Here is a 16,634-nt window from a genome sequence, read left to right as displayed (position 1 = left end):
TCTAGACGAGTGTGGTCGAATAATAAGACATCCTTATCATGAATTGACAAGTTATCGACATCTTTGGTCTTGTAACTTTCCAACAACGTGGATTCTAGAAGGAATTGAAACAGTTGTTTAAATAACTGATGCTCTAACTTACGGCCTTCGAATTCTCCATGCATGTGGTAATATAGGTCAGCTCCTTCCCTTCGCTGTCAAATGAAATATGCAACAAAGTACAATATGTTTCTTTTCAGTGCAAAAATAAACAGTTAAAAGCAGTTGGAGAACATTGCACTCACAAAAAACATGCTTAATGAGAGATATGACAGTAATTGTACCTGTAACCGTGTTGTCCATATTGAGTTACCAACTCAGAAAATGCAGGTAGATCAAGTAACTGCAATATGAAGAGAAGCTGTTACTCGACAACAAAGTGTGTGTATGCCGTGTTCTTTTCAGAACCAATAGTATGTTGAGAACCGCAAGAACTTGCATATGACGTACACACCTCGCCTCAATGAAAATGTAAAACTGAAAAATAAATATTTATTTATCTCCCCATCCTTATTTGATTTAATCTATCCTGAATTTAAAACAAAAATACACACATATGCATATATATGTATATGTGTGTGTGTGTGTGTGTGTGTGTGCATATGATGTAAATGCACTTAAATAAAATACTATCAATTATACAATTATAAATCTTAAAAATATTGAAATCTACATGCATTTTAGTCAAATTATATAATATATAGTACAAGAGTTGATATAGATCTCGCAGTTCTCAACATAGATCTCACATGTGTGTGTGTGTGTGTCTGTGTACAGCTACAGCAAGACAGATATGATAAACCAAACAAACATGAAAAAAGACAAACCTTTTTTCCCAGGATGCTTATTTTCTCAACTAATGATACAGACAAACTCCCCGTGTGACCATTTCTTAACTTTGAAAAGGCTTGAGCAAAGAACAGAGCAGCAGAAACCTGCAGATTTTCCATAATTAAGATAAGTTTTAACATAATATTAGGGGTGACAATCTTGACCCAAACCCTTTCAAATGAGTCAATTTGAGTTGCTTTAAAAATTAAATGGGTTGGTTTGGGAAAAAGGTTTTAACTAAATGGGTCAAAATGAGTCATTTGAAATTCTATTCTTTTTATTTTCGGGTTAAAATGAGTCGACAAGTTCAAAAAAATGGGTCGATGTGGGTTAGTGTCCTAAGGAAATGTGGCAAGCTTCAGATCGGAACGGGTTTTCGTACAACACAGGTTTCGACACGAAACGGGTTCGGTTGAGGTTTCAAGCCAACACGAGTTTTCACACGGGACTGGTTGGGTTTTGTTTCTTTTTGGTCGATTCCGGACTCGTTTTTGTACGTTTTTTCAGTTTCGTTTTTGTTCGGTTTGAATTCTTTTAGTTTCATTTTGATTATTTTTTCAATTTCGATTGATGTGGTTCGGTTTTGGCTTTTTGTTTCATTTTCGTCGATTTTTTCGGTTTCGGTTCGATTCTCGGTGGGGTTTTTTTTATGGAACGAGGACATCATAAGAAACATTTTAGTGTTATTACTTTTTTTGTTTATTATTTATATTTTGAGTTATAATTCTTTTATTATTATTATTGAATATTTTTTTGAGGGTTTTTGATCTTGATAGAAAACCCCTCAAAAAAATTCAAAAAAAATCATAGCTCAAAATATAAATAAAAAACAAAAAATCTAAAAAAACTAAAATCTTTCCGCCATTAATCTCACTCAAGTGTTACCTGTCCTTTAAGATACTTGTCATTGTCATATTCACAGTAAACATATGACTTTATGAGGTTGTTCAGAACCGAGTTCTTGCACCAGCTAGATAGTATGTCTTTTGGACCATTTTCTGCCTTTTCACCATTACTAGCTTTCCCAGCAATATCTTTTTTTATAATCTCAGCGTGCGATAACCTGTTTTGCAAAAACATCTCAAGGGACATGATTTGCAAAATGTCAGACTGACATTGATATCTGTATGATGAGATTAACGAGTCTGAACTCAAAAAATGCTGATCTTCAATACAGCTAGACAACTTCTTAAAAAAATTTCCCGGCTTCTTCAAATGGTGCAGAATATTAATGAACTGGGAAGCTCCTTGCCATAATGCCATCAACAAGTCCAAAAAATTCAGCAGTATTTTGGGATGACTGGTGATAAAATAAAAATAAGTTTTTAGAGATGGGACTGTTAAGTATCAGAATTATTAAAAGTCATACCTTTTTATCATTTCAGGGGATTTTTCAACATACAAACAAAGAGAATCAAGTATATTTTCTCCCTTGGGTTCCACAGAGACAGACTTATCTTCAGTTTTACTATCCTTAAGTCAACTAGTGCTACAAAAAAAGCAGGCTGCATAGTGAACAATTACACATTAACTAACTTATTGATCGATTCTTTCACAAATTCAAACAAACAAACAAATAAATAAATAATGCAGACCTGGTAATATGCTGCTGAAGCGAGCATCTTAAACATATTGACAATGAGATCTTCATGTGAAAAAGATCGGTCGCTTATTATCATAATAATAGAATTCCTAAAATCTGCAATCTGATAAATCATGCATACAAGAGTTATAATAGGTATAATAATATAAATAACCAACCGGTGAAAAAAAAGAAATGTGTTTTTTACCTGTTTTTCATCCAGGCCAAAGCATGCATTTCCAGATAAGTATGGTTGTAACTCATCAGCTGTCAAGAGTAACATAGAGAGAGCACTCACAGCACCCAATTGGATTTTCTGTTTATAAAGTTAACTTTAAAAAATTAAACTAAGAAAACTAACTGTTTAATATTTTTAATACATTGTATATTTGTACTCCCTTACAGGATTTCTAAAGAATGATACAAGAGAAATGATTGCTGTAACCACAGGAATTGGTTTGGTTGAAGATGACATTACTGCTTGATGAAAAACTTGGTAGCCAGGTGAAGTATCCTAGAAATAAAGTAAGACTGAACATCAGTTTATACTCGCATTATTTACTAGAAAGTAACTATAAATTAAAATAATATATTCAAATGGACCTTAAAAAGATCAGAAATCAAGCTGAAAATATCCAATATGGAGGAAATTGCTAGCTGTAATCCTTCAATTTCTGTTAGATCATACATGCGGCTGACATACAGTTTCTGCGAGAAGTTGGCGAGATTATAATATTTGACCAGAAGTCAACAAATGGGGTACAAAAGAAAATGAAAGTGAACCTCTAATGTTGGTGTCGTTATACAAACAATGCGAAAAAGAGCATTGTGAACTGATGAATCAGATAGCAATAAGTCACGAACAACCTCTCCCGTTTTTGGAAAATGTGGGATTGACACAATGCATGTCTTCAAAAAGTCGAGCACCTAAAAGAATAATCAATAATTGCCTTAATGTGTAATGAAATGAGCAATTTAAGAAGCTTGTTAATAATTTCTTAAAACGTGCCGATCCATCAGAAATACCTTCAATGTCACCTTCCAACGAGATTGTTTCGCTTTGTATTTCCAATATTCATGATTTAAAAGAATATACTGAATGCAGAAAACGGTAAGAGCCAATAAGAAGTCATTTTCTATCCCCCTCTCCAAAAACTGAATGGTGAACTCCAACACTGTAAAACTCATTTTTTTAACAATAAAAAAAAGTGAAAAGTCAAAAGTCAAAACGAAACAATAACTGTTACTAAGGTCATGTAGCATGCCTGATACTGCAAGTGTGCATGAACTGTCATTATGCTCACAGTCAATAACTAGTAATTTAGCAAGTCTTCCAGAAAGCAACCAGGAGCCACTGATCAAAAAAACGCATCACATGTAAAGCTCAACATAAAGCAGGTTTGATATTATCCAATATAATGGGTGAAACACATGAGAACATCTCAACTGAACACACCTTGATAATCCATCAGGGCCATCGTTAAAAGAATTCGTCCTTAAAGAAACATCAAAAATATTAGTCTTCAGAATAGTTGGAGTGACATGAGATGGGGAGCTGCAACATAATAATGATAACAAAAATTAAGACCTTAAAGTACCAATGAACAGAAAAGAATTAAAAATCTTACCAATTTAACATCATAGCTAGAATGTTAACACCTCTTGACATCATTAATGCTCCACTAATGTTAGAAGAAAGATTCTTGATCAAAGTGCATATTATCTCGGCCACATTTAACCTTTATTAAAAAATAATGTAACACGAGATATTACCTTATAAATAACAAGACATATCTAATTAGATAACAAGAAAAAAATATGAGAAGGAAAGTTTGTTTATGTACCTAATATCTTCGCCATGAAATGTATCACCAATACTCGACAGAGAATGACACACAGCCTGTACATAAAACACGTGAGCTCACTGTAAAAGTACTTTTAGACTACCAGAAGTTTGCACAATGCTTGTATATATAGCGGTTTTGCAAATTGTTACTGAAAATCACAATTAAAGTAAGAATATATTTAACAAATTCTACCTGCCTATAGCCAATAAGGTTATTGTTCTTGATGTCAAAACAATCAACCAAGAGCTATACCAAATATACTCTCAATTACAACATTTAGAATAAAATTTGTTTTATCTCTGATCTATTTAAATAAAACATTATTGAAATACTTTGTTTCTAGCTTTGGTATTGGCTACAATGTTTCCAAGAAACTACAGAAGTTTTTTGGGCCATATTTTGGCAAATTAAGATAAAAGATAAGTTTAAAGAAGACCACCGTACAACTTACCTTGTTAAAAGTGACAAGTCGACTGATCAAATCAAGGATAACAAGTACTTCTTCAGAACCATCCGGATACATTTCTTGTGCCACACGCAAAAGCAGCACTAGAACTCCAGATTGAGTGTACTTCATATAAAATAATGCAAAAGTAAGCATAGACCAAGTAACAATACAGTATATATAGCCATTTACTAAAAAGTGAGCAAACTAATCATAATTTACCTCCCAACGAACAAGGGCAGTGTTATCATCTAATAATTTTAACACGTGACCTCGTGTATCCCTTGGTATCTGAAGACCTTCAAATCCCGGAACACCCAGTGGCAATCGAGTCTCAACAATTCTTGAGTTATTATCAATCCCAAGGTCGCCTCTTAACTCAACCAAAGTAGACAACCCAACAGATTTATCAAGAAAATTATACCTGTTCATAGGTTAAAAAGACATTACATGTATATGAAAACGATCATATTCTAAATAAACTAAAAAGAGCCATTTGGGTACTCACACATTCTGCAGGCCACGCTCCTTCAGAGAGAGCTGATAATAAGCTAACAAGTTCCCCAGTCCTGAACGGGAATTCACCTTCTAAGTTATAAAGCAGACAACGAATAGGACTGTCTATGAAACTGTCTCGGTCCCAAAACTGAACACAAAGAGATTCCTGTATCATTAAAGTCAACAAGTCAAATGAACTTGCAATAGAATGGAATAATTAATCATAAACCACAAAAGGGGTTACTAGCCAAACCTCTCCTCGATAGATTTCTTCAAGAATATTCAATATCAGTTTGAGATTATTATCCTCTAACTGCAACAAAGAAGTCGCTGCGAATATAAAAATGTGCAACACAAACTACAACGTCTTTGTTAATTAACTGAATGCAATGCAAATGAAACCAGTTACCTGAAGACTGATCTCATAGGATGCGATGAAAGCAGAAATGAATGTCCTCAAAACACTACGAGAACTCGCAATTGGACCCTAACAAAAACGGAATTGTAAGTCTTTATTAACTTACATGATGTTAATTAGTATAAGAACTTAATTAGAGACATTAAGAAAAATGGGAGAATGCCCCACCTCTGAATCCTTCAGGAGATCACTGTGAAGAAATTCATCAAAATAATTTAATGATGCAGCGTTGATGGCTTGGCGAACATAACCCACGTGATCGGCTTCCTGTAATATGAAACAAAAGTATGATTACGGTTTCCTGCAATCATTGTGGATAAAAGAACAATTGAAAACAGTTGGCGTACCATAATAATATTATTCTCAGGTTTTTCTGGAAGAGATGAAATGAGACAGAGAAACACTGCCCAGGCCAAAATTAATGGGCCTGCTTCTTTCGTCTCAAACGGATCAAGACTAGAAATAATCGCATCCACTTCTTGAATATCACTTAAAGCAAAAGAAATACTTCCCTGACTGCAATGAATTTCAACATGAACTTTGTAAACAACTGAATATACATAGAAACATAGTAGAAATATTTTAAAATATCAACATGTTGATATGCTCTAGGTTAACTCAAATTGGATTTGATTGTTGATGTCGCTTGCATGTGTATGGGTAATGATTCCTTAAGGTTAAATTACTTCTATTGTGAGTAGTGAATGGATATAGGATCTATAATGCAACATAGACTCATTAATAAAAAAAACAGTAGAGTATACCATGACAAGAGAACTTCTGCTTGAAATTAGGTTTATTGATAGTTAATCCAAATCACATGAGTAACTGCATAAAGGACAAATACCATATCTAAAAACCAGCATACTTTCTGGGTTTTTTTTTTGGTATAAGTACCTTAATAATTTTTTGCACATAAAAACCAACATACCTTTTGTTTTATCATAAAAGTCCCTTAACATGTTAAATTTGAAATATATATATGTGTGTGTTTGTGTGTGTCACTGTGTGTGTGTGTGTAATATAACGATTGAATGAAATCATGAAAACATTAATTTCCAAGCTACATTATAATAACTATAAAAAACATTCGCTGATAAACTTTTAACAAGTTGAACCCGTCATGAGCTCAAACTCGAGCTTGAAAATACGACTCATGAGCCGAGCTCGAACCTTTAGAATAAGAGCTAAAAACAAGCCAAACTCAAGCTTTAGAAAAAGAGCACGAAAAGAGCCGAGCTCGAGCTCAGCTCTCCAAAGTTAAAACAAACCAAGCTAGAGCCTAGTCAAGCTCGGGTTCGACTTATTTACATCCGTATAAAAAGTTTAAAAAACACAATTTTGTTCACGTCTAACATGTGGTGAGACTTTTATGTGCAAAATAATGTTAAGGTACTTTTACAGAAAAAATATAAAGTAGGTTTTTTATGTACGAAAAATTGTTAAAAAACTTTTACGAGGAAAGAAAAACAGAAAGCATGTTGGTTTTTTATGGTATTTGCCCTGGCATAAAAGACCGTTCGGTGTAATTAATATGTTAAGCATATTTTCTGTCTGATTTGCAAGGACTAGCAACATGAGACCTCTGAGTTAGTTTCTCATGGTTAGAAGTTAGGTGAGGTTCTATGTAAACAAGTACAGATTCAGTATTCATAGTTATTTGACTCTGGTTTTTACGTTAGATTAATTGACAAAATGAGTACGTTGATTCAACTTAAAACTACTAATAGTCTTTAATTACTTCATAGATTTAAACTTGCATAATCTGTTGTTGCTAGACACGCATCACATGGTACAACAATAGCACAATATCTCAACATACTAAGCATTATGTGCTTTTAAATTAAACCAGGGTTAAAAAGTTTGGACCTGAAAGGGGTCTCATCATGGACCATTTGAAGAATATTTTCTAGGTAAAGAGTTTCTATTAGAATAAGTAGCAGTTGTACTCTAGCATGATATATAAATTTCACAGATTCAGTTGATATGGCCAGTTTGCCAAAGTTACAAGATCCAGATATCATCCTCTGCATTAAAAAATTTTTTGAGTTACGTACCATACAAAAACAGTATCAAAAAGCAGTAGATGTAGATAGAAAATATACCTCATAAATCAAACACAAATTCTTCCACTGTTTACCATCACATGTACAAAATGATTCATAATAAGCAAGAAAAAGAATATCCAGAATCAAATTGTCTTCAATTAGCATCTCTTCAGCCCATAAAGTGAACACATCAACCTCCTGAAAAACAGACAAAAAATTACTTCCTCTGCCCCAAAACAAATTCCCATTTATACTTCATCAATAAACTGCATAAACTGCATGTTCCTATAAACTGTATTGTTTCATAGGGATAAAACTAGCATCTAACTATCTGTACTGTATTAACTGCACCTTTCAAAAACTGTCTCTCGTCTATCTGACTAACTTCTTATATTAACTATGAAAGATCCATATAAAAAAAATCAATGAGAGAAACAAACCAAAAAAGTATAAATTTACCATGCTTTCAGGATAAGTAGCAGACAATAGACTCTCGATAACAGACAATAATTTGGTTTCCAACCCATCAGAAATCAGCTTCAGCACCATCTCCCGCACAGAAGAATCTGCTTTTGAGCTATCTTCAACATACACTGAACAACAAGGTGATAATAAAAAACAATGTATAACATAAATTACTGCCTGTCATGTCTTAGAATCAGAAACAGATAAATAGAAATAAAAAAATTCCCCCAAATGATTTATGTATAACGGATACAAGACAGTATACAAAAATAAATAGTTCAATAATATGCTTACATGTATTTAAGTGAATAAAAGTTATAGAGGGTTTAAAAGTCATCGGTGCTGGAACTGCTACAATTGCTTTAGCTGGAGCTGCAGTCGGAATTGGAAAGATATTCAGTTCGTTGATCCATTCAGTAGCACGGAGTCCGTAATTGGATACTAAATTGTTTGGTTATGCCATTTTAGGCTTTGCTCTAACCGAAGCTATTGCCTTGTTTGCTCTTATGATGGCCTTTCTGATCTTATTCGTATTCTGAGATTCGCTACCGTCAGTAGCCTTCCTCCCAAGGCGAGCGAAGTGACGTGAGGCGAGCGTCTGAGTGAGTTGAGTGAGGAAGTGAGGGCCCTGAGGAAGCGGAGGGAGCGAAAGCTGGATCGGGTTTCACTGTTGTGTTGGTTAATGCCCAACCACCTTCAAGAAGGCAAAGAAGTCAACTTCATAACCTTTTTCCCTTATCAGTAGCAGCAGTGGACGAATCGAGACAATAAAAATACAGGTAGGAATCTGCTTATCTACTTGCCTTTCAACCTCAAAGCATTCAGTTCAGGTACCGCAGCAGTCGACGACTTGGCTGGGGCGGATCTTCACTCATTATGCTTCTTCGAACCTTTTGGTATGTATTGCCCCCTAACTATAGATCAGATCCAGCAGACGAGAAAGAAAATTCCGCACTGCTGCTGAGTCGTCGGACTTATCCACCAAGGGATTCGTGGAATTTCTGTGGATTGCGTTGGGGGAAATCTACCAAAGCTAGGCAGATAGATAGACTCCTTTCCCGCTGCTAAGGGAGAGCAAGAAAGAGAAAAATGATTGTTTTTTAACCAGCGCCCCTTTTTGGGTATGCAGGTACTAAGAGTCCTCTCACTACCAACCAGCAGACATCATCTGGCTGGGTCTTGCCGGTATCAACAACGAGAAAAAACTACCAAAAGGAAACAGCAACTAACTATGGCTCTTGGTGGGCCCAGACAACGTCCTAGGCGTAGAATAAATAAAAGCGGGGATTATGGACTTACAAGATAGCATGAGAAGATGGCGGATACACTTCAACACACACTGTCGCTCAATGTAATATTGAATCATAACATTCTGGGCAATTGAAAGAAAAAATGAAAAAATCAGGCATATCAAAGTCAAATTGTTACTTTATATAAAGCTGCTTGAGTCATTGATCATGTTAACTATTTTTTTGCAAACTACTTAAAAAAGATAGGAAAGGTTTCCTAAATGTTTGCTTCTATTAGCATTGCAGACAACATCTACAAGCATATTCACAGTGTTTGTTTTGTTGCCAGTTTATGAAGATTGTTATCTAATTATTTTAGTCCCCAACTTGAGGATTGCAAAATAAAGAAGTAAGTTATAACTGAATTGGTATAATAATCAGTGTAGACTCACCTAATATACTCTATGTATGTAAGGTAACCCTTCGTTGGTTATTATGTGTTCACCCAAAACAACTATAGAGTATAGAGCGAGCAAAGCACATTTTGGATAGGACGTTGTGACCACTTCTGGGTAGTACAAGTAAATATCAAAGCCTTAAGGTTTAATTTGAATTCTTTGAATTGTTATATCCTAACTTACAAAATTAAAAATACAGTAGTGCACACATGTACCTAGTGAAGCACCAGTACCACCATTTAAAAATTCCTTTAAAGTGCTATCTTATTACCCATTAAAAATCCAAATGAGAGGATATATTAACACCAAACAATAACAGCAAACTCACCATATTAATTCTACATATAAAACATGTCAAGTGATGAAGATATGCACATCCCCTCTATCTAACAACATCGTTTGATAAACAAAAATGCCAAAGTTTAGTGGCTGGCATGCATTACTCAATAGAGGATGCAAGTTATTCCCTAAACTCCTACAAGGCTACAACCATACTATGCCAAAGTTTACTACCTTTCTATGTGCATGTTCCTGACTTGGTTGTTTAAAAATAACATGAAGAATAAAAAAACTAACCAAATGAAGTGGCTCGAGAGCTGCAATATCAGGCGTGTCACCTTCACATGACCTTTCAACGAGTATATAAGACTGCACCTCATCCAAACCCTACAACATATACAAGTTCATATAATTTTCTTATCAGATTCTAAAATTACAATGACGGTTGTGAAGTATAAAGTCCTATAATACGACTAAAAAAGATAGCATGTATCATTAAGCCTTTATTTGTTTAGTACCCAAACCAGATATATGATAGTTCTAGTGCAAGTCAAATTGTCTACACAAATACTCCTAATGGCTACAATATTGAACAAAACTTAAAACCTTAAAAGACATATGTTTGACCTGTGTTGCCCAAAGTTATTACGTAAGGATACATGTGAGCAATGCACAAACATAAGAATTCAAAAAATCTTAAAGCTAAATATCATGAACACCAAAAGATGCTTAATCATTAAATTATTAAGCAATAAAAGGTGAGACTACTAACCAATATCATTATCCCTAAAGAAGGCTATTTGACAGACTTGCATATTTTATGACTATACCAGTAATTCTGTGTTAACTAGAGAAACAATCATCTTGGTTGCACATAATACTATCACTAGAATCTTGCATATTCATATTTGATATAGATCATAATAGAGCCATGTTTTTTCTGATATGTTTTAATTTTATTTCAGCAACAATCTAATATGTCATCTAATCAATTGTATAACATAATTCAGTAATTCACAATAGCAATGTAGAATAATCATAATTAGGTTAACTAGAAAAACAATTAAAAAAACGTATCATCCAAACTGACCAATGAGGAACTAATCTTCAGTGCCAGCTCTTTAAACTCGGGCTGCACGGTCAGCCGGTGTTGGCCAATTTGAACCTGTTGAGAATCCAACGCCTCTTTGGACTTCTGATTTGGCAGCTTAAACATCGATACAGAGTTCAATAACCACAGGTGGTTTTCCTTCAACTTATTCGCCTGCAACAGACACATTCAATTGAAACGAGTGCGGAGATTACAATAAAGTGAAATTTGAAAATAATAATCGAAATTTACCAGAGAAATTGGTAGTTCAGACGACGGAGGAAGGTTCTCGAGATCCGTGAGTAGGTCCGTGAAGGGGTCCCACCATAATGAGGCTTCGACGGACTTCGTCGTCGCCATTGGAGGTAGCTTGAAGCTCGATTAACGAATGGAATGAGGTGAAGAAACAAACCCTAGGGGTTTTGACAGGGTTTGTGCGTGGGTAGCCCGCGCTTTTGTGCTTCTTATGGTTTTGCTTCAACAATGGCCTATTATGATTTCCTCCTACAAAGGCAAAAATGAATATCTTCAATGGGTGTTTCGTTAGAGTGGAATTGTTTGTTCGAACCCGGCTCGGTGCAGCGGAAGTCGTTCGGTATCGGTGAAACCCGTGTTACGGCGGAGACGCGGTTAAATCCGCGTGTTGCGAAAATGACGTGATACGCGTTGCGGCGGGGGATGGGGCATGAACCAGGTTGGTATGGGTTCGATTCGTTAAGGTATTGGTTTCGTACAGTTTTAAAAAAACGTATGTGGTTGTTTGTGTTACGTACTGCAGTTGAGGGTTATCTTATTATAAAGTTGAAGGTTAATTGTGTAATTAATGAAAGTTGAGAGTTATTAATGTTTTAAAAGGTTGTGAGTTTAATTGTGCGACCAAGTGAAAGTTATAGGGTGTTATACGTAAACATGTGTATAAGGTACAATTTGTGTAAATATATAAAAATTTTGGATATAAAAAGTAAATATTTGTGCACGAAAATCAAAATTCCATTGTGTAACTAAGGCCATACGTTGTCGTTGAAACCCAGCCCTAGATTTACCCTCTAATATTGTGTCATCTAACGCTGACTAAAAGTTAGTTGTGCACTGGATAAAACCTCTATTGAAGCCATCTAAACTAGTTGTGGTTCAGATTAACTGATGCTTCAGCGATTTTTTGTTTTTAATTTTGTATTTTTTTTCTTTCTAATTTATAAACTAATATTTTTCCCATTTAATATTTTGTTTTATATGTAAAAGTAGTAAAACACCCTTTTTATATAATTTTTGTATTATTATAAATGTTATTTTATCGAACCATCTGGTCCATTTCTTTAGTATGAAGACTTCAATTTTGCACACTCATTGGGTTTACCGTTTATGTCTTAGTTGGTCTGGCCCATTTATCCTAAGAACAAATCTAAGTCATTAAATCTTTGTCACCCATATTCCCTAAAAACTTAAAATACTCTAACCATATTCCCTTAAACTTAAAATACTCTAATACCAAACGTATGACCATGTTCTTCATCCTTCTCCAAATACCACCATTTTGCATTTATTGAAAAGCTGGAACATAATCCAAGACCATCCACACTTCCAAATCCCCTTTCGTTGGCGCTATCGCACTCACCTGATGCCAATCGCGCCCTCGTTCACGAGAGAATGTTGTGGTGTTCGCTGCCAGTGTGGAATATTCGAGCAAGGAATTCAAAATTCCATCTTTAACATATTAATTTAGCCGAAACATGTGTATTACACGGGTTAAAGCTTCAATTATTGAGAACATTTATGAACCTTTTTCGGGTAAAAGTCTCAATTATTAAGGTCGTCGAAACCCTAAAAAATAATCGAATCAATTTGTGGTGCTCAAGTGGTGGTGGTTGGTTGGTGGTGGTGGTTATATTCAGGTTATGGCAAAAAATGTGACTTTTCCTGACATCCAACTAACAACTTTAGGATTCTTTTATTCGCGGATCGTTGAGAACAATGTAGAGGTGGCAATATGAGTGGGTTGGGTTAGATTTGGGTGATGGGTTAGAATGGGTATGAGTCATGATGGATTTTTAAAATAAAGGGTTAGGATGAGCATGAGTCAACATGGGTAAAATTAACTCATCTTGAACCAAGTGAAGTTTAAAATACAAAGAGTATAAAAACCCCTCAAAAAATATTCAAAAAAATTAATAAAAAAATAATATCTCAAAATATAAACATAACTAAAAAATGCAAAACGTAAAAAAACTAAAATGATTCCCCCTGTCATTCTCGATCATTAGAAAAAACCGGTTTTGTATCGGTTCAGGTTCGATTTTTTCGGGGTTTTTTTTAGTTTGTTTTGTTTTTTTTTTTCATTTCGGTCGGTTTTAGTATCTTTTTGGTTTAAATGGTTTCGATTTCGATTTCTCGGTTTCGATTCGGTTTTGTGGGTTTTGTTGAAAATAAATTAGATGGATCTTGTTTTAGTCCATTCTAACCCATAAACAAACACATTCTAACTCATAACCAAAAGTCACTACTATTTCCCCAACTCATCTTGACCTCCTTGGAAAATTCATTTGATCCATCCTAACTCATTTTGATTTTAAAAATTATCTATATTGACCCAAAACAACCCATTTGGATTTGTTTTGCCACCCCTGGAACAATGCGTTCAAATTTGGGATCATCAGCACCCAATTCATCCGTTGAGGTTGGCAACAACAACAAAAAATGATGGTTGAAATTAATAAAAACCAATATATTTTTTGTCGATTTTCGCTAGCATTTGATGACCATTTTGATGAAGTTAAGCTATAAAAACCAACATACCAAGCAACCCTCATGACATGCAGCAACAGCAGCAACAACACAATTAAATAAAAAATCTTTTCTAGTTTATTTTCAGTTTAGTTATAAAGCAAAAATGTGTTCTAAAGTTATGTTTATACCATTTTTAGAAAGTTAGTTGGTCTATAATTACTTTCCACAATTTAATAATTTAGTAGGTGTTTTTATAGTCAAGAAACAAATATAAAAATAAAAATAAATTATACAACAAAAATCCCATGGTGTAGAAAAGCAATTAAATATAAGAACACATGGTGATGCAAATAAAAGAACCACACGATAGAAGACTTATGAGAACAACACAGACTTTTTTTATTTCAACAAGTACATGCAAATATAATCATAATAATAATAATAATAATCATAAATATAAAGATACACAACGAGTAAAACAGTTCAAGTTGCCACAAAAACAAATCAAACCTTGAACATTTACAAATTCATCAAATTCACACACCAAATCTTACATCATAAACAAAAGATCGAGGCCTCTCATCCTTGGCAAATCGCAACACATCTATCCATCTACTTTCATATCTTTATTACTTTCATGAAACATAAAGGGTACTCGAATAATCCTACACAGAGTCGACTCAGGAAATTGAAACACTTTGGATGGAAAGTTTAAGGGTGTGGTGGAATGGGTATGAGGGGATGATGCTTCCATTTTGGAGGAAGGGTGGGTAGAGGAGGAAGCTTAGGGAGTGAAAATGGTGGGCATGGTTTTTTATAGAATGGAGGGATTGGTGGCAAGATTTTTGGATGCGGCTTGTAAATTGGAACAGGTGGTGGCAAGATTTTAGGATGCGGCTTGTAGATTGGGATAGGTGGTGGTAAGATTTTTGGATGTGGCTTGTAGATTGGAACAGGTGGTGGCAAGATTTTAGGATGAGGCTTGTAGATTGGAACAGGTGGTGGCAAGATTTTTGGATGCGGCTTGTAAATTGGAACAGGCGGTGGCAGGCTTTTCGGGGGATATGGCTTTGGTTTCGGCTTGTAAATTGGAACTGGTGGTGGCAAGATTTTTGGGGGGCATGGCTTGGGTTGTGGTTTTGGCTTTGGCTCTGGCTTGGGTTCTTGTTTTGGCTTAGGCGCTGGCGTTGGCTTTGGTTTTGGCTCTGGCTTTGGCTTTGGCTCTGGTTTAGGCTCTGGCTTGGGCTCTGGCTTAACAACAATTGGCGTCGGACATGGCTTTTTGTATGGTATCGGAGGGAGAACAATGGGTGGGTGTTTGAAAATATGGTGAAACTTCTTTAACCAAGGGTGGTCTTTAGGTAACGGCGGCAAAAAGGTGGCGGAAGAGCAAATTGCCGACGAGAATTTGAGTTTCCCTGTCGGTCCAAAAGTGTGTTTTTCGTTTGACTTTGATACGAAAGTGATCTTAGAGGCTTCTAACCCATTGTGAAATGTACAAGGTGCATTTGCAGCATTGTGGAGTTGCACATAACATTCTTCACTCAACTTCCCATCTTTCAAGATTTCTTGAGGAAGGTCCACTTTGAATTCTCCTTCCTCGTTGAGCTTTCCAACACCTCTTGTTTGGAACTTACCATCTTCAAGCTTACAGTCAATGGTCACTTTTAACCCTGAAAATGGTTTACCATAGTCAAGATACAAGACTAGTTGACTACAATTACTTGCATTGAACTAGATATGTTTAATTATGATAAGAGACAAAGTAAACCATAGTACCTGACAATGCCTGGCTTGTCTTAATATTATTCTCCTTGCAATCAGCACATTCTCCAAATCCAACTACCTCAACACTATTGGCATTGCCATAACAAAAACTCCCAACAAACAAAAACCAAATAACAAAACCGCGCATCATCGCGAGCTTTTAAAAAGAAAAGAACTTAAAAACTCAAAGAGAAGAACATAACAAGAACTTGGTGTTGGAATGAGTACTTGAACTAGATTCTACTTGCATATATATAAGTGGAGCTCATGAGTTATGTGGTTGGCTCAACTATAGGGAAGTAAATAACCTCACATGAAGCCATGGGACCCACCATAGAGCATGGTGACTGGTGAAGAAAGGCTACACTATACCAGCACATTGAATGAGCTCTCAACTACACCACATGTATGTTCATCTTAGTTAGCATGCATGTGAAGGCAATATATATCTCCACCAACTAACTATAAGTTTATCATAAATACCTTAATTTTCTAATCACATTTGAGTAGATCAATGACTTTTTAGCAACCAATTTGACAATTTTATCAAACAGTTGGCAGATACATGCCCACATAACAAAACATATAGTCATGACCATGTGAAATCAATATATATTATCTCCAAAGTCCAAACCAACTAACTGAAAGTTTCTCATAAATATTATGAGTAAATCCATCATTTTAATATATGTGTTTAACTCGGTCTCATTATTTACGTATTTTATCGAACAGTTAACCGGCATGATGGATTCAACCCACACACACATTTTCATATTTGTCGCGAATTAAGCATATGGAAGACGTTTGCCGACTGAAATTGAATTTGACGTGAATTGGTTAATTATACGATCGGTATGAATGATGAATGGTATAATGATGCATGCTCTGACACAAATAAGAATGTTGGAATGAAA

General features: G+C 35.1%; 3 protein-coding genes across 3 annotated transcripts; all 3 read right to left on the bottom strand.

Annotated features, from left to right (window-relative positions):
* Window positions 1-179: 179 nt before the first annotated feature.
* Window positions 180-5,176, bottom strand: LOC143634122 (uncharacterized). Its single transcript, XM_077102288.1, has 17 exons — window positions 4,967-5,176; window positions 4,751-4,870; window positions 4,297-4,352; window positions 4,081-4,191; window positions 3,909-4,007; window positions 3,718-3,806; window positions 3,479-3,627; window positions 3,236-3,379; window positions 3,056-3,160; window positions 2,856-2,966; window positions 2,661-2,768; window positions 2,466-2,576; window positions 2,240-2,375; window positions 1,756-2,170; window positions 867-974; window positions 324-382; window positions 180-194 (listed from the first exon to the last, which is right to left on the bottom strand). Exons 1-13 carry the CDS (start codon window positions 5,174-5,176, stop codon window positions 2,247-2,249), a joined length of 1,542 nt encoding a protein of 513 aa, XP_076958403.1. The 3' UTR covers window positions 180-194; window positions 324-382; window positions 867-974; window positions 1,756-2,170; window positions 2,240-2,246.
* Window positions 5,177-5,210: 34 nt separating this feature from the next.
* Window positions 5,211-11,676, bottom strand: LOC143634133 (uncharacterized). The gene is made up of 12 exons (XM_077102295.1): window positions 11,482-11,676; window positions 11,230-11,403; window positions 10,437-10,526; window positions 9,473-9,545; window positions 8,168-8,301; window positions 7,766-7,906; window positions 7,530-7,687; window positions 6,008-6,176; window positions 5,829-5,927; window positions 5,652-5,729; window positions 5,496-5,555; window positions 5,211-5,408 (listed from the first exon to the last, which is right to left on the bottom strand). The coding sequence occupies exons 1-12, from the start codon at window positions 11,587-11,589 to the stop codon at window positions 5,211-5,213; spliced, it is 1,482 nt and encodes a 493-aa protein (XP_076958410.1). The 5' UTR covers window positions 11,590-11,676.
* Window positions 11,677-14,471: 2,795 nt separating this feature from the next.
* Window positions 14,472-15,930, bottom strand: LOC143634113 (uncharacterized). Its single transcript, XM_077102280.1, has 2 exons — window positions 15,733-15,930; window positions 14,472-15,626 (listed from the first exon to the last, which is right to left on the bottom strand). Exons 1-2 carry the CDS (start codon window positions 15,869-15,871, stop codon window positions 14,665-14,667), a joined length of 1,101 nt encoding a protein of 366 aa, XP_076958395.1. The 5' UTR covers window positions 15,872-15,930; the 3' UTR covers window positions 14,472-14,664.
* Between the last annotated feature and the right edge of the window lie 704 nt (window positions 15,931-16,634).

This window comes from Bidens hawaiensis, unplaced genomic scaffold (genome assembly GCF_021521415.1).
Source record: "Bidens hawaiensis isolate Kalapana, Puna unplaced genomic scaffold, B.hawaiensis_p1.1 tig00000512_1, whole genome shotgun sequence".
Classification (NCBI taxonomy): domain Eukaryota; kingdom Viridiplantae; phylum Streptophyta; class Magnoliopsida; order Asterales; family Asteraceae; genus Bidens; species Bidens hawaiensis.
Note: the sequence above shows the minus strand (reverse complement) of the source record. Positions and strands in the feature narration are given on the sequence as shown.

Excerpts from the sequence above, each read along its gene's own strand:
- LOC143634133 (XM_077102295.1), bottom strand. The coding sequence starts at position 11,589 with ATGGCGACGACGAAGTCCGTCGAAGCCTCATTATGGTGGGACCCCTTC. Across the intron at positions 7,688-7,765 it reads ATTTGTGTTTGATTTATGAG|AGGATGATATCTGGATCTTG; the intron begins GTATATTTTCTA and ends TTTTTAATGCAG. Across the intron at positions 6,177-7,529 it reads CATGATGAGACCCCTTTCAG|TCAGGGAAGTATTTCTTTTG; the intron begins GTCCAAACTTTT and ends AATTCATTGCAG.
- LOC143634113 (XM_077102280.1), bottom strand. The coding sequence starts at position 15,871 with ATGATGCGCGGTTTTGTTATTTGGTTTTTGTTTGTTGGGAGTTTTTGT. Across the intron at positions 15,627-15,732 it reads GACAAGCCAGGCATTGTCAG|GGTTAAAAGTGACCATTGAC; the intron begins GTACTATGGTTT and ends AACCATTTTCAG.
- LOC143634122 (XM_077102288.1), bottom strand. The coding sequence starts at position 5,176 with ATGAACAGGTATAATTTTCTTGATAAATCTGTTGGGTTGTCTACTTTG. Across the intron at positions 2,967-3,055 it reads TGATTTCTGATCTTTTTAAG|GATACTTCACCTGGCTACCA; the intron begins GTCCATTTGAAT and ends CTTTATTTCTAG. Across the intron at positions 2,577-2,660 it reads TTGGCCTGGATGAAAAACAG|ATTGCAGATTTTAGGAATTC; the intron begins GTAAAAAACACA and ends ATGATTTATCAG.